This window comes from Trachemys scripta, chromosome 2 (assembly GCF_013100865.1).
Source record: "Trachemys scripta elegans isolate TJP31775 chromosome 2, CAS_Tse_1.0, whole genome shotgun sequence".
Classification (NCBI taxonomy): domain Eukaryota; kingdom Metazoa; phylum Chordata; order Testudines; family Emydidae; genus Trachemys; species Trachemys scripta.
In genome coordinates this window covers 8,147,517-8,174,343 of record NC_048299.1, presented here as the reverse complement: position 1 = coordinate 8,174,343, position 26,827 = coordinate 8,147,517, and the positions used below count along the sequence as shown (strand labels likewise).

General features: G+C 45.7%; 1 protein-coding gene across 1 annotated transcript; it reads right to left on the bottom strand.

The window, feature by feature from the left end:
* Positions 1 to 5,650: 5,650 nt before the first annotated feature.
* Positions 5,651 to 18,474, bottom strand: PTCHD3 (patched domain containing 3). The gene is made up of 4 exons (XM_034759348.1): positions 17,375 to 18,474; positions 16,640 to 16,761; positions 8,779 to 8,924; positions 5,651 to 8,138 (listed from the first exon to the last, which is right to left on the bottom strand). The coding sequence occupies exons 1-4, from the start codon at positions 18,239 to 18,241 to the stop codon at positions 6,292 to 6,294; spliced, it is 2,982 nt and encodes a 993-aa protein (XP_034615239.1). The 5' UTR covers positions 18,242 to 18,474; the 3' UTR covers positions 5,651 to 6,291.
* Positions 18,475 to 26,827: the final 8,353 nt, after the last annotated feature.

Genomic DNA, 26,827 nt, shown 5'->3' with positions numbered 1-26,827 from the left:
GGTGTTCTCGTCCATCCTCCCTGTGGAAGGAAAAGGCCTGGGTAGAGACCGTTGAATCATGGAAGTCAACAAATGGCTACACAGGTGGTGTTGGAGAGAAGGCTTTGGATTCTTCGACCATGGGATGGTGTTCCAAGAAGGAGTGCTAGGCAGAGATGGGCTCCACCTAACGAAGAGAGGGAAGAGCATCTTCGCCAGCAGGCTGGCTAACCTAGTGAAGAGGGCTTTAAACTAGGTTCACCAGGGGATGGAGACCAAAGCCCTGAGGTTACTGGGGAAATGGGATACCGGGAGGAAGCACGAGCAGGAGAGCGCAAGAGGGGAGGACTCCTGTCTCATACTGAGAAAGTGGGATGATCAGCGAGTTATCTTAAGTGCCTATACACAAATGCAAGAAGCCTGGGAAACAAGCAGGGAGAACTGGAAGTTCTGGCACAGTCAAGGAACTATGATGTGATTGGAATAACAGAGACTTGGTGGGATAACTCACATGACTGGAGAACTGTCATGGATGGATATAAACTGTTCAGGAAGGATAGGTGGGGCAGAAAAGGTGGGGGAGTTGCATTGTATGTAAGAGAGCAGTATGACTGCTCAGAGCTCCAGTGTGAAACTGCAGAAAAACCTGAGAGTCTCTGGATTAAGTTTAGAAGTGTGAGCAACAAAGGTGATGTCGTGGTGGGAGTCTGCTATAGACCACCGGACCAGGGGGATGAGGTGGACAAGGCTTTCTTTTGGCAACTAACAGAAGTTACTAGATCGCAGGCCCTGGTTCTCATGGGAGACTTCAATCATCCTGATATCTGCTGGGAGAGCAATACAGCAGTGCACAGACAATCCAGGAAGTTTTTGGAAAGTGTAGGGGACAATTTCCTGGTGCAAGTGCTGGAGGAACCAACTAGGGGCAGAGCTCTTCTTGACCTGCTGCTCACAAACCGGGAAGAATTAGTAGGGGAAACAAAGGTGGATGGGAACCTGGGAGGCAGTGACCATGAAATGGTCTAGTTCAGGATCCTGACACAAGGAAGAAAGGAGAGCAGCAGAATACGGACCCTGGACTTCAGAAAAGCAGACTTTGACTCCCTCAGGGAACTGATGGCAGGATCCCCTGTGAGAATAACATGAGGGGGAAAGGAGTCCAAGAGAGCTGGCTATATTTTAAAGAATCCTTATTGAGGTTGCAGGAACAAACCATCCCGATGTGTAGAAAGAATAGTAAATATGGCAGGCGATTAGCTTGGCTTAACAGTGAAATTCTTGCTGATCTTAAACGGACAAAAGCAGCTTACAAGAAGTGGAAGGTTGGACAAATGACCAGGGATGAGTATAAAAATATTGCTCAGGCATGCAGGAGTGAAATCAGGAAGACCAAATCACACTTGGAGTTGCAGCTAGCAAGAGATGTTAAGAGTAACAAGAAGGGTTCCTTCAGGTATGTTAGCAACAAGAAGAAAGTCAAGGAAAGTGTGGGCCCCTTACTGACTGAGGGAGGCAACCTAGTGACAGATAGGGTGACCAGACAGCAAGTGTGAAAAATTGGGATGGGGTGGGGGGATAATAGGCTTCTATATAAGAAAAAGCCTCAAATATCTGGACTGTCCCTATAAAATCGGGACATCTGGTCACCCTAGTGACAGAGGATGTGGAAAAAACTAATGTACTCAATGCTTTTTTTACCTCTGTCTTCATGAACAAGGTCAGCTCCCAGACTACTGCAGTGGGCGGCACAGCATGGGGAGGAGATGACCAGTCCTCTGTGGAGAAAGAAGTGGTTCAGGACTACTTAGAAAAGCTGGACGAGCACAAGTCCATGGTGCCGGATCCGCTGCATCCGAGGGTGCTAAAGAAGTTGGCGGATGTGATTGCAGAGCCATTGGCCATTATCTTTGAAAACTCATGGCGATCAGGGGAGGTCCCGGATGACTGGAAAAAGGCTAATGTAGTGCCTATCTTTAAAAAAGGGAAGAAGGAGGATCTGGGGAACTACAGGCCCGTCAGCCTCACCTCAGTCCCTGGAAAAATCATAGAGCAGGTCCTCAAGGAATCAATTCTGAAGCACTTAGAGGAGAGGAAAGTGATTAGAAACAGTCAGTATGGATTCATCAAGGGAAAGTCATGCCTGACTAACCTAATTGCTTTCTCTGATGAGATAACTGGTTTGACCTGCCTACAGGAGAGATTGTAATGAATTGAAGGCCTATATACTATTATCCTGGCTGTGGGTGCAGCATGTAGAGTTGAAATTGTAGGCTCAGTGGTGTTCTGGGTTAGGTTGAGGGAGGCTGGGGAGATGTTGTCATCACCAGTCCATGTAACATTTGAATCAACTCACCATGAGGGGGTGCTCTTTTTGAGACCAGGTGTCTGGCAGATTTTGGGCAAGCAGCTGATGTTGACTCCACAAAAGATGGCTGGGACTCTGCAAGTATCCCTGATTAATGTGTATCAGGGCATAAAGCCTCATTCCATGAAGGGCACAAGTTGCTCCACGCTGTGCAAGTGCCCCTATGTGGGCCGAGTGCAGATTTTCCCTGAGGCATGCCAGCTGCAACTGAGGAAAGGCAGTATGCTTTGGACTAGATAACCTCCTGAGGTCCCTTCCAACCCTGATATTCTATGATTCTAAGGTTGGCTACTTGGGTCACAGCAGCCCTCCATGATAGATTTGCCCACTCCGAATTGATTCCCGACTGACCAGTAGCAGTCAGGGGTTGCAAGCTTCCACGGGGATATTGCCACTTGCTTCTCAACTGTCAGAGCAGGTCTCATCTTGGTATTCCTGCGCTTCAGGGTGGGGGAAAGCAACTCACACAGTTCCATGAAAGCGGCCTTATGCATGCGAAAGTTTTGCAGACACTGAGAATCACCCATACCTGCAACACTATGCGGTCCCACCAGTCTGTGCTTGTTTGCTGGGTCTAGAATCGGCGTTCCACTGTATCAACCTGCTCCACTGCCACCATGATGTCCCAATTGCCACATCCTGTGCTTTCAGGAACATCTGTGTTCAGGTCGTCCTCACAATCATCCTTGTGCTGGCGGCTCCTAGCCAGGCTCTGCACATACTGCAGGATAATGCATGAGATGTTTACAATGCTCACAAAAGCAGTGTGCAGCTGAGCGGGCTCCATGCTTGCCGTGCTATGGGAGGTGGTGGAATCACCTTCCTTAGAGGTTTTTAAGATCAGGCTTGACAAAGCCCTGGCTGGGATGATTTAGTTGGGAATTGGTCCTGCTTTGAGCAGGGGGTTGGACTAGATGACCTCCTGAAGTCCCTTCCAACCCTGACATTCTATGATGCTAACCCAGGAAAAAAGGCGCTAAATGATTGTTTGCCATTGCTTTCAAGAAGGGAGGGAAGGAGGGGAGACTGACGACGTACCCAAAACCACCCGCAACAATGTTTTTGCCCCATCAGGCATTGGGAGCTTAACCAAGAATTCCAATGGGCAGCGGGGACTGTGGGATAGCTACCCACAGTGCACCACTCCGTGAGTCGATGCTAGCCACGGTATTGAGGATGCACTCTGCTGACCTAATGCGCTTAGGGGGACATGCACAATCGACTGTATACAATCGGTTGCTAATGATCGACTTCTATAAAATGGACTTAATTTCGTAGTGCAGACATGCTCTAAGTGATGGATACCTAGAATGTCTTTGTGCTCTCCTTTTATTTTCCAAACTCCATGGTCTTTGTCTCAAAATCCAGGAAGATTTCCTCAGAGTGCAGACTCTGCCCCCATCTGGTCACTAAACTGTTTCCTCCACCGCTTGTTAGCTTGTATGCTTTGTTTACCTCATATGTAACTGTGCTTTCCTTGTCCTCTGCCTGAAAGCAAATGGGCCACATTCCTTTGTATAAGACAGGCTTGATTTTTGCACTGCCTCCAAAATAAATTTAAAGAACATATTTGAGGCACATTTACATAACTGTTTATGGAGAACCCACACATACATCACACAATGATATTCCTGACCTGCACATCACTAGTTTACATACAATACCTTTTAAGATACTTTTTGGATACATGTTATGATAATGGTGTGTCGGGGGTAGTGAGTGTATCTTCCCTGATATGATTTATAGTATAGTGGGCCCTCTGCCAGTGGGCATTAAAAGACTTTTAGAATCACAACTTCATACTCCAGCTGCCATGACAGACAGCTCTCCACAGCATGGTCAGTAGTTTTTGTCTGCCCTCTAATATTAATGTGCATTTAATATTTATCCATAGGTTCTCAAATATCACAGAAACAGCAAATCCTCTCTCAAGGGTCAGGGCCTTTCAGGAGACTGCCAGCCAAATACCCAGGTGTGCAGACTCTCAGGTATATGTGGAGGGAGGAAGCAAATACTGTCAGGATGATAGTTGTAACATCAGAGCTACCGTCCCACTTCCAGTCTCCTCTGCTTTCTTCCACAATACTTGCGATGGCCCAAAGGGAGGGAAGTGGGCTGCCAGTCTGTCACCATGACCACAAAACTCATCTGACAGCAATCTGCCCTCACTGGAGGAATGATCTTCCTCTTTGTCCCCATCACAACTAGATGTGACTGACCAGTCTGGCTCTGCAGAACTCGCCCCCACGCCCAGACTTCCCTTGAAGAACTGACAAGAGATGTTCTCCTCTCGAGCTTCTATAAAGAGGTTTTGTAGACCTTGAAAGGAATAAAAAAGGAACATGCCTCATGGATAAACAGGCAGCTGGCATGCCTCAGGGAAAATCTGCACTGGGCCCAGGCAGGAGGGAGGCGAAACACTGGAATGGGTTACCTAGAGAGGTGGTGGAATCTCCTTCCTTAGAGGTTTTTAAGGTCAAGTTTGACAAAGCCCTGGCTGGGATAATTTAGTTGGTGATTTGTCCTTGAGGAAGTGTTATTCCCTGGGAGGGGTTCAGCTGCCATACTGTCTTCCACGAGATGCACATCTGCAGCTGTCTGTTCGGTATGACACCAACAGTTCCATTCTCATGGCCTGCCTGGCAGAATCTTTCTAAATTGCTCCACCACCAATAACTAAACAGATGCTGCAGAAGAGTGGCTCTCAAGTTTTAGCCACTACTACCAGAGATCCCAAAACCATGTGTGCTGACCTGGGCTGTGTCCCAGGAGAAGATATTTCACTCTGTAACCAGCATCTGTATGTCCATCCAATATAATGCGTTCTCTCCGGTTGATTGTAGCCCATTGCTCCTGCAAACTCCAACACCTTGAAGGTGGCCTGTTCTTTACTATACATGGGCTGGGCCAAGCAGATTTCTCACAGGGAAACTGTAGCAACCCTTTCAAATGTCACCAAATCATTTGGTTATATTTGGGTCAGAAGGTGGCTATTAAACAGGGTGGCTGCTGGTGAAGCCAGATGGGTCAAAGGTGGCAACCCAGATGCCATCTGCTGCAATAGGTCCTGGGGTGCTCCTGGAGTTGTGCAATGACCTGTTGTTGCTTAGTTGCCAGTTGCTGCAGTACTTACGCACTGCTGCTGTTCCTAGACCTGGTTTTCAATCGACCACAATAACAATTTGTCTGCTTCCATGGTAATATAGGGCACCCTACATTTAATTTTCAAAAGGAAAAACACTATGAGAAAGCCCAAATAATGCTGGCAGAATTTAACATGTCCTGGATTATATTTCTTTTGAAATATTTACTGGTCATTTAACAAAGAATATACAAAATCAACAGAATACACCCAACATATATCCTTTATAGAATACAGCAGAGTGGAAAATTTAAGACTGGTGACTGGATTATGTAAAGTGGGATTATAATGAGTGACAAAATATTACATAGCAATGTGAAACTAGGTGGAGCTCTTAATTAATGATCTCCAAACTTCTTAATATTTTCTGTAGCATTTTGGTAAGGAAAGTGCAATTTCTGAAGGGTTTTAGCTGGACTCTGCTGAAACACTCTTAACTTTACCAACCAAAAAAAACTTTGTTAAAATACATTTAATCTTTTAATTTTGTGATATCATTTCACTTGACCCACACATTTTCTCTAATGATCTAAGTGCTTATCTAGATGAACAGTTTGTGCATGGCATACTGTGGTATAAATCTACAGCACACTTGCATGCTGTGCAGTAACTGTCCACATGGATCCTACTATGGTGCGTTAAAAGTTCCCTAGTGAGCTTCGAGCTACTCCCATTAAGTGTTAAACCTGAACAGTAGAAAACTGACATTTTCATACAATATAAATTTAAGTCTGGTGATTAATGTTTTGAAACCTTCAATGTGTACTTTTTGGCTCATATGCTGTATTTTAAATTGTAAAGAAATTTATGGGCAATCTGGATTTATTTTACCTTCATCATGAAGCTGTTTGATTTGTTTTTTGTACACCATTACTGCATTATTCTGATAGAGGCAGGAACTGCTGTCATGATTTTGTGAAACTGGAAAGAAATTGGAGCGGAGGTAGCCACTGTTTGGCTTTTCCATTCCTATATCATTTGGTTGTCTAATAATATTGTCTTCTAGAAAATTGTCTCCATTACTATAAATCTGGTTTTCATAACACCCAACATTATTTGGATTTTGGCTGTTACTAAAAGAGTTGCTGTTTTCTCCCATTGTTTTTATATTTACTCTTTTGTTTGCTGATCTGCCACAAATTCCAAAAAATGTTAAAAATACCGGAATAAAAACAAGACCATGAACAGCTCCAAACAAGATAACGAGAAACATAATCTTAAAAAATGTTCTGAAGATGTAAGCTTGTGCTGCAGACAGCACAATTACTCCTAATATAGTGGAGATAGCACCTTGTATCACCGGGTAGCCAAGAAGATACAGTGCATCAACTGCCTTCTCATTCACAGTTGACTTTTCACTTGAAACAAATGCATAAGATATATGAGCAGAAAAATCTACTGAAAACCCGATGCAAATGACAAGGTTAATCATAGATATGGAATCAAGATTAACATCCCAGTATGTCATGAAACCAGCAACGCCAACAATAACAGAAGCAATAGCAAAAGTTACCCACAAGGAGCAGAGCAGATTGGGAATAAGCAGCAAGGAAACACACAACATAACTCCAGAAGCAATTCCAACATTCTGAATGGTGTTTGGCACTATTACAATATACTGATCATAGTATATAAATGCTGGGTGATATACCATTAATGGGATCTTACAGTCCTTGGCCAGGTCTCTTAATTGGTGTAAAAGGTTTTTCTCATCAACTGCAGTAGTAACGTTCACTGTTTGAATGAAAAAACGTGAGGCTGCTATTTCCTTATAGCGAATATCAATGTCCCATTCAAACTCTGGAAATAATTTAAATAGTTCAGATAAATTACCCATGAAAAAAGCCTTAGTATCTATATTCAGTGAACGGCTTCTAGTAACATTTTCATATATTCGTAGCCATGACTCTGAGAGTCTCTTGTCCACGTAGGAGTTATTTTCTAAAGACTCCATACAGTTCTCAATGTCATTACGAATGGATAGATTCCAATAAGGTACATTTTCTGTGATAGTGACCATAATCCTAGGACCGTACTCTGAGAAATATTCATCTTCCCAATCATAATACTGAACAACATAAGAATCGTCACTAGCCAGATTTCGCAGGTCTATACCTTCCTTTATCTGAGTACACCCATAAATACTACTAGCTAGGAACCCTCCATACAGCAACACCACAAACACTTTGGTCCAGATCTTTGTAAGGAAAGGACCATAATATTTCCTAAAGAATTTGTTCATTGGATGTTCATCTTCTCCCCCAGAAGATTTATCAGAAAAGCCTCCTACACAGCACATGTTGTACAAGTAGGAGCGATGAGGCTGAACAATGTCCTTCACTTTTGTGAAAATTAACCAGTGTCTGTTGCCTTCTTCCCTTTTACCATTTAAAGCAAGAACAGCTCCAAAGAATGTGATGTTGTATATATAGCAGAAGATGAAAGCAGTTCCTGTGTAGAGACAAAAGGACTTCACAGACTGAAAGGAAGTCATGATCCCTATGTAGAAGGCTAAAACATCAGTGAGAGTGGTGATTGTGATAGACACTGCTGCCTCTGCATAAGTTTCAGCCATCCGCTTTTCAACCTTATTTTTAGGATTAGTCTGTTGCCAGGAGGAGATCATAATGAACATGTCATCAACACCAACCCCTACAAAAGGGAAAAGGTGAATAGCTTATTGTACATACCATCAACATCAGTTTCTAATGGAAAATAGCAAAAATTCAAAATAAATAAGTTAAGCCAGTAAATGTAATGAAGAAAGCTGATCAATAAGCATTGTGTTGATACGAAGTGAAGTTATGGACCCAGAGAAAATAGCTGCCCCCCCCCCCCCTCATATATGACCTAATGTATTACATTTCCCATTGCACCTTGCCTTTAGGTGAGATTTCTCTCTCTCATTCTCTCTCTGTCTCTCTGTCACAACATTTCTCTGAAAGAGGAGCATGGCTGGGGTGATAAGGTATATCCCTCACTCATGATACGGAAAATATAGAACAGCTTTCAGGAGCATGGATCCAGCTCCAATCTCACACTGAGTTGAATGGCCCTCTTATATTGTACCTTCCTCTATGACCATAGAGAACCGAGTCCCCCACCCCCTTTTTTAAAAAACATTCTGCACTGCTGAATACCAGAATGGGCAAACACCTTGAAAATGATGAATTTACTCAGTGGTCTTAACTTTTAATTGTGCTGATTCCTGATTCATGCTATGTTAAAATGGTCTCCTGCAAGGCATATTTTGCATTTCCACTTTTTCATCAAACCCATTTTTTTCACTTACCCAATATAAGAAATGGTGCATTTGCCACAGTCACGACAAATGGTACCCCACAGAACAGCAACAGTCCAAAGCTGCTTAGCACAGCTAACCCAGAAGACAGCACTCCAAATGCTGCAACCCACACTTTATTTCGTACACAGTCAACCCTGGAAAATTGTGTAAAAAGCATCTTGTTTAGATTTTTTCATGCTTATATATATGCAATAGCATGCAAAATCCTTCTAATATAACAATTATAATTATAATGTTTTATCAAAGCAATTTTGAAAGCATGATTCTCATTAATACTTTACTAAGAGCACCAGGAACAAACATTTTAAAATCACACCATGGGCCAAATCAGTCCCCAGTTTAACCAGCGCAACCACAGTGTAGTTGCATGAGTTTAACTGACAGCAGAATTGTTGTCTCTCTCTCTTCCCCCATCGTACAAGGATGGATAAAAGTCAAAGTATTATGATGCTACCTACTGGGAAACAAAGAGTTGTGAACTCTGCCCTGCTTATGTAAACCTCAACCAGATCCTTTTCTTTCAGTTTTCTTTGCCTCCTTGCCTTGAAAGTGTGGAGTCCTTTCTCCAGTTCTCTTTCTCCTTCTCTCTCACTATCTTGCAGAGATAATAAGGAAAAAAGAGAAGATAAGAAAAAGGAAAGAAAATGGACATAGGCAAGAAACCAGAGGGCTCTGTTTTAGTCTGGAGAGAAAGAGTGAAAGGCAGAGCTCTGAGCTCTGCCACTGAGCTTCTGCCTTTTGCAGGAAGGGAAAGGCTCAGCTAGCGCAGCCATTCAATTGGACATTGTCTGAAGTAGTTTCCAGGATGTCTAGTCTTTGGCTCTCTTATGAGCAACAAGTTGGCTCCCATGATGAGAGTATGTGGGCTGCAGCATGCTGCCTCTCTGCCAGACTAATATTAGCACCCTGCTTCAAGCTTCAGCCCTGCTTCACAGCTTACACAGCTGTGTAATAGCTTCTCTATCCTTCACAGAGTCCAGGGGTCTCCCAGCTGGTCCTCATGCTAGTGAGTCCAAAACTGATTAAGATTATCAGGAGCCAATTATTTTTCTTTTGGCCCCTTTGTTTAATATGTTGTTTGGAAAAGTATGCAGGTTATGTTGGGAATGTATATTTTAGTTTGGTGTGAAATAAATGCTTTTAGTGCTTCTTAGTCCTTTATAAATGAAAACACAGGGCTTGATCTGGCAAGATCCTGAGGACTATCAATTCCCACTGAAATTAATAGGAGTAAAGAGGACTCCGTCTCTGTCTACAGAATTCCTTTATACCATGCCTAGCAAGGCAGTATCTAAGCATCTTGCAAGAGATGCTCAGTGCCTCACAGAATCAACCCCTTTAGCTATGAAAATGTCCTGCTGATCATTCACACCTGACTAGTGCGTGGCTATAGGAATTGTTTCTTTAAATCTCTTGCAGAAAACCAGGCATGAAAGGGCTGGGGAAAGTTGTAGATTGAAACTTTACAGTGAAGCAGAGAGGAACAGAATGGTTTTAGTGATAATATTGTTTTACTTATTCTAATAAAGCTTTTCTGCTCTTAGGATACAATATTTCTTTCTGTGATTCTTTACATATGCCATATTACATGGTGTCAGAAGTTGACTAATTCTGGACATAAATAAGAGGAAAAGAAAATGCCAAAGTTCCTGCTCTCCACAAGTCTTAGAAAGCACATGGAATGGCCTGAGAGGAAGGAGCACATCACAAGATCCTGAGCCATAATGTAGCTTACACAGGGAACAGCAATGTCTAGAGAAGTTCATTAGGAGTGAAACTGTAACTGTTTATAAATGAATTAAAAACTGGGTAGTTGACAGGTTGTAAATGGGGACTCATCATCAAGCAACTGTGTGTCTAGTGGGGTCCCATTGCGAACAGCTCTTGGCCTTGTGCTATTTATCAATGGCACGGAAGGAAACATAAAATCATCAGTAAGGCTAAGATTTTGTCAAGGTTATTTTTAGTAAAAGTCATAGACAGATCATGGGTAATAAACAAAAATTCATGGAAACCTGAGCCCTGTCCCTGATTTTTACTAAAAATGACTTTGACAAAATGGGGGTGGGTGAGGTGGGTGTCCAGCACCCACAGCTGCTGTGGCTCCAGGGTCCCCCACGTGCCCATGGTGGTTCAAAGATCCTGGGACCTCCACCAACGTTCACACCACCGTGGGCCTCACCTGCTGCCCATGGTGTCTGGGAGCTTTGGGGGTCCCCTCACCACCCACACCAACTGGGAGCTGCCAGGGCCTCCCCTGCTGCCCACGCTACCTGGGAACTGTCAGGTTTCCCCCCCACATCACCTGTGGTGGTTGGGAGTTGCAGGGTCCCCCTGCCGCCCATGGAGGCTGGGAGTTCCAGGGTCCCCCTCGCCACCGTGGTAGCTGGGAGCTCCTGGGATCCACCCTACTGCCTGTGGTGCCTGAGAGCTGAAGGATCCCCCTGCCGCCTGTGGTGGCTGGGAGCTGCAGGGTACCCTTGCTGCCCACGGAGGCTGGGGGCTATCAGGGGTCCCCTGCCGCCATTCAGAACTTTGGGCCCATGGCTGGTAGTTCTGGGGGGGCGGGGGCTCGGTGCCTGCGGCAGTTGAGAGCTCCTCCTGCTGGTTGACAGCTCCAGCCCAGCTGCCCTGGGTCTGAAGTGGAAAATTTTACAGAGGTCTCTGGAAGTCATGGATTCCATCCTCTGTGACATAATCTTAGCCTTAATTATCACTTATAAAGTTCACAGATGACACAAAGCTTGGGGGGATGGTAAATAATGAAGTGAACAGGTTACTGATACAGAGATCTGGATCTTTTGGTAAGCTGGGTGCAAGCTAATAATGTGTTTTAATAAGGCCAAAAGTTAAGGTTAAAGTTATAAAGTTAAAACCAAAAGTAAAGTTATAGACCTAGGAACAAAGTACAGTCTGTAGCACATTCTTCCAGGATGGGAGACTCTATTCTGGGAAGCAGTGACTCTGAAAAATACTTGAGGATCATGGTGCATAATCAGCTGAACATCAGTTGCCAATGCAACGCTTTGGCCAATAACGGTAGTGCGCTCCTTCGATGTATAAATGGGAATATCAAGTAGAAGTAGGGAGGTTATATTACCTCTATATTTGGCACTGGTGTGATTTCTGCTAGAATACTCTATCCAGTTCTGGTATCCACATTTCAAGAAGGATGTTGATAAACTGGAAAGAGTTCAGAGAACATCCACAAGAATGGAAACATAACATGTATGGCCCACAATGTGTTATGTGGTCCACATCCAATACTACCTGTATGGCCTTGAGGATGTCACATGGGCCTCAGCTCTGTGCTGATTGGGCCACAAGCAGCTTGTGGGATTCAGGCTGAGAACCACTGGCCCACACAGTAGAAGCATATATAGAAAAAGTAATAAGGACATTTGAACACGTCCATGGAAGAAAAGAAGTCAAGGAAATATCCCAAGCAAGGATGAATGCCTATTTTCTGGGATCTCTGTTCAAAGACAGCATTCATGTACAGGCTTGGATCTCAAGATTTCAATATTATAGTTAAATTTAAAATTGACTCAGGAGCAGAAACAACCTTGATTTGTAAAGAGACTTTTAAGGTAGTATGCTCAATAGCCCAGGGCAAAAAATAAGTTGGTGGGTCAGTTCAAAGTCTGTACTATCAACAAGATTAAGGCCTGGTCTATACTACCCGCCTGAATCGGCGGGTAGAAATCGACCTCTCGGGGATCGATTTATCGCGTCCCGTCGGGACGCGACAATCGATCCCCGAATCGGCGCTCTAACTCCACCAGCGGAGGTGGTAGTAAGCGCCGCCGACAAAAAGCGGCAGAAGTCGATTTTGCCGCCGTCCTCACAACGGGGTAAGTCGGCTGTAATACGTCGAATTCAGCTACGCTATTCACGTAGCTGAATTTGCGTATCTTAAATCGACTCCCCGCTGTAGTGTAGATGTACCCTCAGTGTTGTTTGATCTGTTTCTCATTCGTGGATTGTAAACTTGTGGACCAAACCATAAGCTGTGGAGATGGTTCTCAGAAAATGCTATAAATAATCAGTATGGTGGCCCAGCATAGAGCAGGACTTAAAACACAAGGCGGAATCATGTTAATTTTGTAGAATAACACTACTAGCTGTTGTCACTGATTGAGACTGTTCAAAGTACTCATTCAGAAGTAACATGGGGATCCTTAGCTGGTCCCAAACCCAGATGACGTGTTGTGTGATCGCAATAATGGTACTCACAGCACAGCCTCAGTGCAGGGAAAGTGTCATAATCCTACTGAGTCTGAATCTATCCTGCTGGGATTTGATAATTTAAGCAAATCAACTGGAAAAACCCTCCTCAAGGCCAGAAGGTAACCAAATCTGGATGACTAGTGAAACTGGTAACTCATCTGGATCTATAATTTCTTGTTAAATATTAATTTCTGTTTAAGATTGTTTATACAGAAAAAGTAAGTATGTGCTAATGGCTCACATGTGAGGATGTGTGTGCCATTTCTTTAAATTTTAAAAGATCCTGGACAGAAGCTCTAAAGTGAAGGAAAGGGAGAGGGGCAGTATAGCTTTAGGGATAATACTGTTTTCTTTATTCTAATAAAGTTGTTAAGAAAATGACTATTTCTGTGACTCTTTATTATTATCACCATAATACACGCAGTGAGTACATTTTATTAAATAAGAAATGGTAAAACCTCTGAAATATTAACGATTCATACTGATAAATGAGCTGCATTTTGCTGTGATTGTATTTGAGGAATATAAATATGGACATGGACTTTCTTTTGTGCTCACAGAAGAACTGATCACATGGTAGATTTCTAAAATTTGTATCTGTTCCAAAATCTTTCATAAATCAAAAAGGCCATGCTAAAAAATAAACTGTTCAGCCATTTAGATACAGGATATAACGTGAGCAAAATAGCTCTGTTGTAAAAGTTAAGTATTTAAGTAATGTAAATAAGCAAAAGTCAATTACAGCTAACATATTCATTCCCTGATAGTTCATAGACCACAAATGGATGTTCTGAATTGGGGACAGAGGCCAAATTAGTCTATTTGTGTCATGTTTAATCTGACTTGTTAAGAAACTAACTTAAAAAAAGATTGATTTGTGTTTTTAAAAGTTTTAGGGATAGTTATGAGATTAAAGAATTAAAGTTATCTTAAAATTGGTTAAGAAAATAATATATTTTCTTTATGATTTGAGGCTAGTAAGGAAAAGGCCCCAATCAACTAGTAAAAGAAGACTCTGAGAATGATGAGTTATAAGAATGTAGTGGGGGAAGGATGTATGGTTCAAAAGGTAACTATAAAATAAAGAGCGGCATAACAAGAAAAAAAAAAGGTGTCTTAAAAGAAACAAGCACAAATCTTCCCACTCTTCTGCTGGTAGGAAAAGGGGGGTGGAGGAGATAAGAAAGGAAGACTGTAGAGGAAGGAAAGTAAGGATAAACTACCCCAAATTGGGGATATATATATATATTTTTTGCTAACGTTAGTAGGTTAGCTGAAAGGGAAAGAAGAGAGCTGTGAATCTGAAGAATCTTTATCAGATCAGGGCCAATCAAGCTGGGGCAGACCAGAATAAGAGGACTATTCTCTGGTCTGGTACGTCTGTAGTATAATTGATCATATCCTTATGGATGTGTGTTACTGTGTTGGATGTAGTAAATTGTTTATTGTCTAGGCTTTTTAGATGTGTTTAAAACAATTGTAGAAACAGTAGTTGGCCTTTGGATTTATTTAAAGGAATTTATGGTTAAGTTAATGTCTAGTGTTGCCCTATCATAAATAATACCACCAGTCCAGGGATAGTTAGAAGACTAAACCTTTCCGAATTTAGCTTTTATTAAAAATGGAAAACACATTCTTATATATTTGGAATAGTTCATTTTCTTGTTTTTGTTTTACATGAAATGTTAGTGTATTGAATTCCAAAACCTTCAGAAAAATGTTCTAGAAGATTCACAAATGACAACTACCATAAAGAGATTTGTCTTTGTTTCAAAATGTTTTCTTCAAATCAAGGATAACATACTAAAATGTTGATCTTATATAGGCCAAAACTACAGATAGATGCATAGGTGCAGGAGGGAAAGATTTTCACGTTGGAACCTGGCAGCCTAGAAACTAATTTTGGTCACTGTGAACTGCCTCAAATCCATATTTTCAGATTGTCCTGCAAGATAGCAGGAGTAACTAGATATATAGGAAATGGTACCTGCACATCCTGATGGAGGACAGCATCAGTTGCAAAGAAGCTTATGAATGGCACCCCACTTATTTTTCACTTTCATTCTTTTTTGCTCCATTTTGTGTCAGTGTTCAAACTTAGGGTACATAGAAAACACTGCCTAGTCTACACACCTGTGATGGATATCTGAACACCTACTGTCATGGCCAAGGACCTCTGTACCCTATATGTACTACTGCAGAATTAGTCCCTCTATGTGCTAAATTACTTCAGTAATAATGTTTTCATTTAATGCATCTGCTTTCCAGTACCAAATTTGTAACAAGTCACATTCGGTGGGGAGGGATAGCTCAGTGATTTGAGCATGGGCCTGCTAAACCCAGGGTTATGAGCTCAATCCCTAAGAGGGCCATTTGGGGCAAAAATCTGTCTGGGGATTAGTCCCCCTTTGAGCAGGGGGTTGGACTAGATACCCGCCTGAGGTCCCTTCCAACCTTGATATTGGATACTGGATATTCTCTTTAAAATATATGTATTAGTGGTATTCCTGCAAATCCTTACTCGTGTAAGTAGTTCTTATTCAGGCAAAATGTCTCACTTCACTATAGCTGCTCACGTGAGTATAACTTGAAGGATCACCCACAATTTTTGTATCAATATTCCACAGCATATTTTAATTATTGGTAGTAGTTGTATTGGGGTAGCAATAGAGACCGTAATCAAGGACCAGGGCAGGGGTCAGCAACCTGCAGCATACATGCCAAAGGTGGCACGCGAGCTGATTTTTAGTGGCACTGTGCTGCCAGCCGGGGTTCCAGCCGCCGGCCCCGCTCAACCCGCTGCCTGCCTGGATGGACAGAACCCTGGGCTGGCAGCGGGCTGAGCGGGGCTGGTGGCCAGGACTCCGGCTGGCAGGGGCTGGCAGACGGAACCCCAGACTAGCAGCGTGCTGAGTGGCTCAGCCCGCTGCCGGTCTCGGGTTCCGTCTGCCACCCCCGCAGCCAGTCTGGGGTTCCATCCACCGGCTCCTACGAGCCGGGGTTCTGGCTGCCAGCCCCGCTCAGCCCACTGCCAGTTTGGGGTTCTGTCTGCCGGCCCCTGTGAATGTGAAATGTATTACTGGTATGCGAAACCTTAAATTACATCAAATAAATGAAGACTTGGCACACCACTTCTCAAAGGTTGTTGACCCCTGGACCAGGGCCTCATTGTGCAAGGCAAGAGGGTCCTTTCTGAAAGAACTAATTACGAATTCTTCTTTTTTCAGTTGGCTTAATCTAAGTTGGTATTTGTTTGAGGTTTGCAACTCTGAAATGTGGATTTAAATAGATGGAAAAATAATTTAAATGATTTGAAAAAAATACAAAGAAATCTGTTTGGCATATTTTAAAATTTAGTATTTAGTATGGTTGCTTGGCTAATGTAATCTTTTTTCTAATGTAGATACAGGTCGTCAGCAATATTTGAGTTATTAAAACATGAAAATATGTATAACTGTAAGATTCCTTTCCTGTATGGGAGTCAGACTAGATGACCCTTTCGGTCCCTTTTAACCCTATGATTCTATGTATATTTTGATTCATTTCAGTAAAATGGAAAATATATAAAGGATATTGAAGAATAAGTTTGAAAGGCAATTAACAGAAAACAAGAGCTTACCTTAAACAAGAAGTAATGGCAAAGGTTATAGTTAGAAAGTATGTTATGGAAAACAGGGGGATCACTTTCCTGATATTTCCTTCAAACTCTTCCTGTCTGGATATTGAGGTAAAGTAAGCCACCTGCCATTAAAAAATATAATAGGTTAAATAAAAATTTTCTTTAGCCTTGTATTTTATACATAGCATTAAAATACTATAGGAATAGGGTTCAGATTGTTATTTTAGGCACTGCCATTTTAATATTATAATTATGATTTTAGCTGTAATTATCTACTGTAAACCCTAAGCTAAAAATCACATATTAAGGATAGGAAAAAATTAGCACACAGTTAAGTATTAATTAAAACTAATCATACAGTCCAAGAGAAGACGAATGACCCTGCGGCTCGGCCCCAGAACCAGCGCCCTGGCCTGAGCGCCGCCGAGCCGTGTGGGGGGCCCAGCCGCGTGGTGCGGCTCATGGGCCGGATTCAGTTCGCGGCCGTAGTTTGCCCACCCTGGCCTGGAGTGGACATTGCAACCTAGCCAAGGGCAGGTGCAGCACAAGCGGCCCCTCCCTTCGGCATTTCAGCGCCTTTCCTCTCATTCCGGATCCGAGTTTGGGTGCCGGGTTCGGGAACAGAGCCCGGCGCTCCGGCTCTCCCGCCCCCGAAGCGGGGAGGCTACAGCAGGAGGATCCCGCTGCACACCCCGGGGAGGGCTCCGTACCCCAGGGGGCTGCTCGGCGCTGTACCTGGACAGAAGTGAGATTTAAAGCCTCCAGCTCAGCCGGGATGCGCTTGAGGAAGTTTTCCAGCCACTGCAAACTCCTCTCTCGGTCCGCGGCTTCGTCTTCTCTCAGGTAATAAACCAGCCTCAGGGCTTTGGCTGCCTGCACCCGGGAGGCGCCCGCTCCGCCAGCCAGCTGAACGCCTCCTAAGAAGGTGCCCATGAAAACGCTGCTCCCGAACACGGGGTACGTGAGCTGCGGGAGGAGGGTCTCTAGCCGGGCCGGCTCCCCCTGCACTGCAGCCAGGAGCGGGTTGGGGCTGCCGCAGGACCCGTTGCTCCGGACGCACAGGTCCGGGTAGGAGAGTTGGGTGCCCGGGTCCCCCCCGGGAACAGCGAGGCTCTGCACCGCCCCGTCCAGCCGCAGGAGCTCCCCGAAGGCTCCCGCCGTCAGGATGTTGTTGCCCGAGGCGGAGACCGCGATGAGGGAGGCGAAGGCGCCCTCTGTGAGCAGCCTCTGGCCGGAGAAGCGCTCGGAGTCGCGGGTCGGGAAATGCTCCTGGGCAAAGCGCCTCTCGCTCTTGGCGGGCCCCCCGAGCGGCGTGAACTGCCCCTCGATGTCATTGGCTTGTCTCTGCGGCAAGAAGAGGAAGCCCGCGCCGAGGCCGCCCGAGAGCAGCAGCGGGAGCAGCAGGAAGGGCCACGGGTGGGCGCCTATCAGCTCCCCGAGCCGGCCGAATCGCCGGCTGAGAAACAGGGCAAAGTTGTCGTGCGGGGGGATGGTCGGTTTGGGGCCGGGACCTGGTTCTGGGTCCAACTCAGAGCCCATGTGCCCACAGCCCCGCCTCTGCTGCTGGGTCCCGGCCTTCGCGCCCGGCTCTTCATGCCCCATGTCCTGTCCGCTGACCCCCGCTCCTGGCTTCCTGCGCCCCCCGGCTGCTCCTGGCCCCGCTCCCTGCCCCGGCGCTAACGTTCAGGAAAGGGGGGGCAGCTCTGCATCTCGCCTGCCCTCATCTGCACTTCGCTAGCTGCCTAAGGCCGCCGCGTGGGAGAGGAAAGAATTGTCTCTAAGCCCTGTGGTTCCATGGTCCTGCTCCTCTACCCACGTAGTGCCTGGGAGGAAAGGAAAAGTGACGGGTAAAGGCTGTGAATGTCTCGCTGGACTGTTATGGGTAGCGCTGCCGCAGTACTTGCCCCTCCTTCCAGTTTCTCTTAGATGATTAATTGACCTGGGTAGGGCTTGTGTCATAAGGAAGTTCTCATAAATAATTATTTACTTACAGTATCTGGTGACTCCTGGCAATATAGTTCCCCATGGTTCCCTTGCTGATATGAGATTATATTGGACAATTCCCTTCCCACTAAAGATATAAAAAGAGAACTACTGAAATAACTAAGGCCAGGCCCATAGCTAGCAAAGAAAAGGTTATTAGGCTGCCCTGGGTGAGGCAGTAAAGATTTAAATGCTGCTGCAAAGATCATTTTCATGGTTCATCGCTTTGACTGTGTCACCCTTCTCTGCATCTCATTCCCTGGCTCCCCCTTCCATCACATTGAACATAAGCTACCTGTCTTCACTTTCAGGACTCTTCACAGCCTGTCTTATAGACTTTAAGGCCAGAAGGGAACATCATGATAATATAGTAGTCTTACCTCCTGCATATTGCAGGCTACAGAAGCTCGCCCGCCCACTCCTCTAATAGACCCCTAACCTCTGGCTGAGTTACTGAAGTCCTCAAATCATGATTTAAATACTTCAAGTTACAGAGAATCCACTATTTACACCACTTTAAACTGTTAGTGACCCAGGCCCCATGGTGTAGAGGAAAGCAAAAAAACCCTAGGGTCTCTGCCAGTCTGACCTGGGGGGAAACTCCTTCCCAACCCCAAATATGGCAGTCAGTTAGACTCTGAGCATTTCAGCAAGACCAAATGAAAGAATTCTCTGTAGTAACTCAGAGCCCTCCCCATCTAGTGTCTGATCACTGGCCATTGGGGATATTTGCTACTAGCAGTCTCAGATTAGCTATATATAAGACTGCGAGTTTGTCATGGAAGTCACAGATTCCGTGACTTTCCCTGACCTTCGTGACTTCTGCAGCGGCTGGTGCTGGCCCAGGGGCTTCCTGAGCCGGGCAGCCCGTGGGCCAGCAGCAGCAGTTTGGGGGGCACTTACCTGGGAGGCTCCCCTGCAGTGTGTGAGAGGGGGCTCAAGGCTAGGAGCAGGAGTTTGGGGGGCACTTACCTGGGAGGCTCCCCTGCAACTCCCAGGTGGCAGAGGAGCAGGGGGGGTCTCCACCCTGCACACTGCCGGTGCCCACAGGCCCCGCCCCCACAGCTCCCATTGGCTGTGGTTCCTGGCCAATGGGAGCTGCGGCAACCAGCACTTGTGGCGGGAGCAGTGGAGGAGCCCCTGTCCTGGCCCCTGCCTCCACCACCTAGGAGCTGCAGGGATGCAGAGCCGGATAGGGAACCCTGCCAACCTCCCCTCCCTAGCACCAGCAGGGGTCCCGGGTCATGCACTGTGGCCCGGCCTCCTCTGCCCCAGCACCAGAGGGGGTCCTGGGTCACCTCAACCCCTGCTCCCAGCACCCTTGGCATCCCCAGTCTGCCCTGCCCACGTTTTAGTCACGGTAGGTATTTTTAGTAAAAGGTCAGGGGCCCGTGAATTTTTGTTTACGGCCCATGACCTGTCCATGACTTTTACTAAAAATACCCATGACAAAATTGTAGTCTTAGCTATATATCATTATAGGCAGTCTCATCATACCATTCCCTCCATAAACTTATCAAGAGCAATCTTGAAGCCAGTTAGGTTTTTTGCCTTCCTGCTCCCCCTTGGAAGGCTATTCCACAACTTCACTCCTCTGATGGTTAGAAACCTTCATCTAATTTCAAGCCTAAACTATTTGGTGGCCAGTTTATACCCATTTATTCTTGTGTCCATATTGGCGCTTAACTTAAATAACTCCTCTCCCTCCCTGGTATTTATTCCTCTGATGTATTTATAGAGAGCGATCATCTCTCCCCTCAGCCTTATTTGGTAAGGCTTTCTTAAACATGGAAGACCATTATTGCACACAGTATTCCAGATGAGGTCTCACCAGTGCCTTGTTTAATGGTACTAACACTTCCCTATCTCTACTGGAAATACCTCCCCAATACATCCTAAGATCACATTAGCCTTTTCCATGGCCACATCACATTGGCAGCTCATAGTCATCATATATCCAGGTCTTTCTCCTCCTCTGTCTCTTCCAACTGGTAAGTCCCAAGCTTGTAGCAAAAATTCTTGGTGTTATTGTGCATGACCTTACACTTTGGACTATTAAATTTCATCCCATTTCTATTACTCTAGTTTTCAAGGTCATCCAGATCTTCATTTATGTTATTCCGGTCCTTTGCATTGGCAATACCTCCCAACTTTGTGTCATCCATAAATTTTATTAGCACACTCCCACTTTTGTGCCAAGGTTATTAATAAAAATGTTAAATAAGCTAGATTCCAAGACCGATCCCCGAGGAACTCCATCAGTAACCTCCCTCAAGCCTGACAGTTCACCTTTCAATATGACCAATATTAAAAACTGAGGCAAAGTATTTGTTTAGTTGTTGGACCATGCCTAGACTATCTTTAATCTTCAGCCTATCTTCAGTGCTTAGCAGTTCCACTTCTTCTTTCCTTGTTCTTTTTATTTTTATGGCTATAGAACTTTTACTGTGGGTTTTAATGTCCCTTGCAAGGTCCAACTCTGCTTGGCTTTTGGCAGTGCTCACCTTCTACTTACACTTTCTGACCTCCAAGAGATAGCTTTACTTGCTGATCCATCCCATCTTCCATTCCTTGTAGGCTTTCTGCTTCCTCATCCAGCTTGGTCTGCAACACTTCCCTATGATTCCCCCCACCCGCCCTTGCTTGGGATGCAGGTTGCAAATAGTTGCTTTATTCTCCATTTATCCTTCCTCCCACCTTTCTTTAGTCTGTTCTCTACCCCAATTCTTCTTTTTCTCCATTGCCCCCCATCCAAGCCCACCTCAATCCTTCAATTCTCTGCTTAATTCTTGTCCTTTTCACAGGATGGGGTGGATATTTAAGGAGTTCAAGTCCCAGCTATGACTTGTACTTGGTTTTTCCTCTCCAGAACATGTAACTGAGGCTATGTGTATACTGCACACCACTGGTCGTGGCAGGTAAGGTATGTGATAGTGTAGCTACATGTTGCTGTGAGAGGCAGGCTGTGTCCAGATTGTGGAGCATAGTGAAAGGCTCTGGCAATGGGGAGGCAGTGGAAAAGGCTCCATCCTGCCAGATCCATAATGTCATCTAGTAGCGACTCATGGGAGAGGCACAAAGGGTCAAGTGACCCTCCAGCAGAGTCAAGTGCTACGTTCCCTCTAAGGTGCGCACCTGCGTGGTTGCACAGGAGGTCACCAAGGGCTATGCAGGCGTGCACACTGCACACAGGGACGTGGGGTGAGGTTGGGGGTGGTGATGGGGGAGGTTGGGGCATCTGGGGCTGCGGAGGCCTCTCCTCTTCCAGCCACACTGCCTGGGACACTGCTCGGCTGCCCCCCACCCAGGTTCAACTTCTGGGGACAGTGGTCGAGCCCCTCCGGCATGTTCAGAGTCAGCTCCTGTCCTCAGAAGCTGAGCCTGGGAAGAAAGCAGGTTGCTGCCACTGTCCCTCCCTGCCCAGGCTCAGCTTCTAGGGACAGGAGCCGACTCTGAGCATGCTGGAGGGGTGCAGGGGCTCCAACTTGCTCAGCCGCTGTCCGAGAAGCCGAGCCCAGGCGGGAGGCAGCCAGGTGCTCTCCCAGGCAGCTGTTGTGCTGCACTGGGCCGCATCCAGGAGTGGCTCCGGGGCCTGGCTGCTAGGGAGAGTAGCTGAACATGCCAGGGGGAGCTGGAGCAGCGGAAGGACAGAGCTCCTCCCAGGTAACATGGGATGGGGAGGGGATGGGGACAGGGACAGTGTGGGCTGGCGACAGAGTGGGAAGGAGTCACGTGGGGAGGTCACATGTCCTCCCTTTTAGCTGGTGCCCCCTTTGTGCCCCTCCCACGAGTTGCCTCTTAGCCCATAATTGTGCCTTTTTTCAAAATGTCACAAACCACTTGGCCCTCCTCACTGCCTACTATCTCTGACAGAAGAATGGAGCCTGCATTGCTCTGCACTATTGTCATGAGCACTGCAAGCACAGGATGCATGATTCTCTTGACATAATGGGAGGAGGATGTACCCTAGGATCTCCCATGGACTGTACCTGCCTGGAGCCTGCCTCAGGCTGGCAAGCAGGAGAGACTCAGTACCCGGCAGCAGGGATGAGGGCTGGGAGCCCAAAAGTGACATTCCCCAGAGTTGAGCGGCAGCCAGATGGGAAAGGGACTGGAGTAGGAAATGGACCAGGGAAGTTGACGAGAGGCAGAACACCCTTCAGAGCAGGGGATCAGCAGAGTTGGCCGCAGAGGGCCCTGAGTCAGAATCTAGTAGGGTGGTCCCGGGTTCCCCTATCCCATCTGTTTGTTTGCTGAACTATTGCCCCTAGGCAGAGCATCCGCCAATTGAATTATTGCCATTGAGCAGGACTACCACCAATTGAGCTGTAACCAGCAGGGAGGAAGGCCTACACAGACCCGCTAATCACACAGTCCCAGACCACCCCTTTGTAGCCTGGTGTCATGTTGTAGGTGTGCCCCACCTTAATTTCCCACATTTGAGATAGCCATAGTCACTTTAACAACCCTGGCAGAAGAAGTCAACCCTCGGGGAAAGCCACCTAGGGCGTCTTTCCTCCGATGGGGAGATCCACGTTCGGAATCTCGGTGGGTAGCGGGGAGCTGGGACTGTGGGAGGCAGCAGGGCTCCCAATGGGGAGTGGGTTGCCCAAGTGGCAGCTCAAGCCGGGAGCCTGGGTGGCAGCCTGGCTTGAAGTGGAGACCATGCAGCAGGAGCTGTGAAATTGACAAGAATGATAGTTAACCTATAGAAGGAACACAGTGTCTACATAGATACTGCATCGCCCTGACTACACTGACATAAGTCCTATGACTCTTGTTGAGGTGGTTTTGTTATGTTGGCATAGCAGGGAGTTACACTGGCGGGAGGAGCATTTCAGTATGTACCCCTCCACTGTTTTATCAACAAAAGCTGACTTTTTCAACAAAACTGTGTAGTATAGACAAGGCCTAAGTGCTTTTTCAGGGATCCTATGAGAGAGGTTTATCTATTGTTCTACCAGGCTGTCCTCCCATGTTTAGCACCACTAACAAGTTTCTTCAGAGGGAAGATCCTTCTATTACATGGTAGATAATGTACTTTTTACTTTTGTTAGAAAACTACCAGGAAGGTTTACTCAAGTGCAAGTGATCAAAAATGGTGTCTCACTTTCAGATATAGATGTTGCTAATTCTGACAAGCAGCTTCCAAATGCATCTGTTTGTAGCTTTGGTCACACAACAGGTTGAATAGAAGTTGGAAGAAAAAGTTGATATTAGTCTTCTTGCAAAACAGAAGTTCTTTTGTACAGCCAGAGCATTCTATACTACTGTAGCCAGGCATGCATGTGAGAAGCTACCTCCGAATGATGAAATGTTAAAGATGGCAGCATTTGTGAACTTTGATAGTAGGGAAAACTTTGCTGGCAGATACCAGCACACGTTTAATTTATCTCCACTGGAGACAGAGGAGCTGCAAGAGGAGCTTGTTGATTATCAGTTGATGCAGAAATCAGATATCCCTCAGTGAGTATGGGATGAGGCAGCACTACAGACTAACACAGATAACACTACTGTACAAAACAGGATGGACACTGTGTGGGCATATGTTAGCATTGTCAAAAGCCGTAGTGGTCTTCTCAGGTTCCCATTACTGTCCAGGGCTGTCTTAGTTTTACCCCACTCAAATGCAGGAGAAGAGAGCATTCAGTCTTGTTCGAAAGAATAAGGCACCATTTTGACCAAACCTTGGCCTGGGGGGACACTGTCCTCTATTGTCCAAGTGAAGCTGGCAAATCCTGAGCCATGTTTCAAGTTTGAGAAGAAGTTATAAAAACAGCAAAAGGGACCACATGGTAATATAACAAAGCACATGAATAAAACGTGAAACCAAATTAGATAATAAAAGAAATGTGGAATCGGTATCCTTTATTTATGGTTTGTTAGCTTTAAAGTAATAAAATTCAGTTTAATTACTTTATTTTTATATTCATTTAATGTATTGTTTGGTTGTGTTATTTTAAATATTTAATTTTAATTATTTATTTTACATTTATTTATTTTGGAATCTGATCACTTTATTTTAGTTTGCTGTAAATGTAATATGAGCAGTAATATACAAACCAAAGATTATTTATACTGTTAAGTGTTTTTCAAATAGATGATCACTATGACAAGGTGATATGCATAATAAACATATTGTTGTATTGATAAAAGTTTTTTCTTTTTTGTTAGGTTCATATAGATGTAAGCAGAGTCTGGATGAGCTCTACCCTGACATCTGGTAGTGAATTGTGGCGAGTTGTGGAAAAGAACTTCAGGGGCTGATCTTGTTTGCATAGGCACACCCACCCCGCCTAGCATGAGCCCAAATGGCCACTTTGGCTGCTGTGGGATCCCCAGTTTCTCTGTTACTGGGGCAGGAAGAATAAAGTGTTGTTACCCTGATTATGTGAATCAAGCCCAGTGAAACTGTTTTATGACAGAGGGACTTGCCATCAGCTAAGTAGCACTTGTTAGACAAGAGACATGGGTTCCAAAACCCAGTGAATTGAGAGAGGCTGGGGGCAGATATTTGTACCTGATGGTATGGGCCCCTTTTGAGAGCCTGAAACACCAATTGCACCTCCTCCTCCTCCTCCTCTCTCCACTGTTGAATGTCAGAGCTAATTTTGATTCCATTAGGAGTCTAGATACAGGCTGCTGAGCTGAATTCACTTTGGGCCAATGGTGCACCAGCACTGGGGCTCCCCTACTACAAGCTGAAATCACTAAGAGCTGAAGTTACTAAAAGCTGAGATCACTGAGTGCTGTGTTAACTAGTGAGGGAGCTTGAAACTATATTGCTAAGCGGCTGGCAGAGCGGAGCAGTTCGCAGGACGGCTGGAGCAGCTCACGGGACGGCTGGTGGAGCGGAGCAGGTGGCAGAGCGGAGCAGTTTTGTGGGATGGTTGGAGCGGCCCAGGGGATGGTGAATGGAGTGAAGCGGCGTGGAATGGAGCTGAGCAGTTTGTAGGACGGCGGGAGTGGCTCACAGGACGGCTGGTGGAGTGGAGCAGCTCGTGGTGATGGCTGCAGCAGATCCCCACGGAAAGGCGGGGCAGTCGGCCTCGGACCACATAAGGTGCCCCTTAACACCCCGTGTGCCCCTTTTCCCCCCCCCTCCCATTTCCACCCAGGCTGCAGGAGGGCAGGGGTGTAAAACTGTGCAGATAAACTTTTGAACTCTGGGGCTGCACTGACCAGGGACAGAGACGTTTGGAACTTTGGGTGATTCTTGGGTTGCTGGACTCAAGAACCGAAGGAAAAGGACACGGCCCAATTTCTGGGGTGAGTCTTTGCTCATGGTTTGGTCTATGAACTCTAGTTGTGGTGTTTTCCCAATTTAATGCTGATGTCATTTACCTCATGTTATTAAACATTTTCTGCTACACTGCCCCTCTGTGCTTGCGAGAGGGGAAGTATTGCCTCTTTGAGGTGCCCAGGGGTGTGTGTAAGATTTTCCCAGGTCACTGGGTGGGGGCGTGATCTGGTTTTGTGTTATGTTGTTGGGAGGGGACCCCTATGTACTGAACCTGGCCCTTGCTGCTATCAACTTGGCCTGGCAGAAGGGTTACATAAAAACAGTTTATTTTTGAACGTTTCTCTTGTTCTGTCCACTGACTGTGTGCCTAAACCAGGGGTTATTAACTCTGATCCTCAGGGATCTCCAGCCATCCAGGTTTTTGTTCCAACCAGCAAATAATTGTTTTTATTAAAATCCACTGGTTTGCATTGCATATAGAATTCTCATGTGCCCCTAGACTTTAGTATGAATTAGGACATTTAAGTATTTCTTATGCAATATTAAGCAGTGTACATTTTAAAACTATTAAGTTCTGGTTGGATTAAAAACCTTGACTTTTGGATGTCATGAAGGACCAAAGATGAGTCCCTATCTAAGGCCTTGGCTACACTTACCAGCTAGTTCGACGGCTGGAAATCGAAGTTCTGGGTTCGACTTATCGCGTCTAGTCTGGACGCGATAAGTCGAACCCGGAAGTGCTTGCCGTCGACTGCGGTACTCCAGCTCGGCGAGAGGAGTACCGCGGAGTCGACGGGGGAGCCTGCCTGCCGCGTGTGGACCAAGGTAAGTTCGAACTAAGGTACTTCGACTTCAGCTACGTTATTCACGTAGCTGAAGTTGCGTACCTTAGTTCGAATTGGGGGGGGTAGTGTAGACCAAGCCTTAAGCAATGACTTAACACACCATCTGGAAAGTCCCAC

Coding starts and splice junctions, on each gene's coding strand:
- PTCHD3 (XM_034759348.1), bottom strand. CDS start 18,241: ATGGGGCATGAAGAGCCGGGCGCGAAGGCCGGGACCCAGCAGCAGAGG. Junction 16,762..17,374: donor TAAATCTCACTTCTGTCCAG/GTACAGCGCCGA, acceptor TTTTAATGGCAG/GTGGCTTACTTTACCTCAAT. Junction 8,139..8,778: donor TGCACCATTTCTTATATTGG/GTAAGTGAAAAA, acceptor TCCCTTTTGTAG/GGGTTGGTGTTGATGACATG.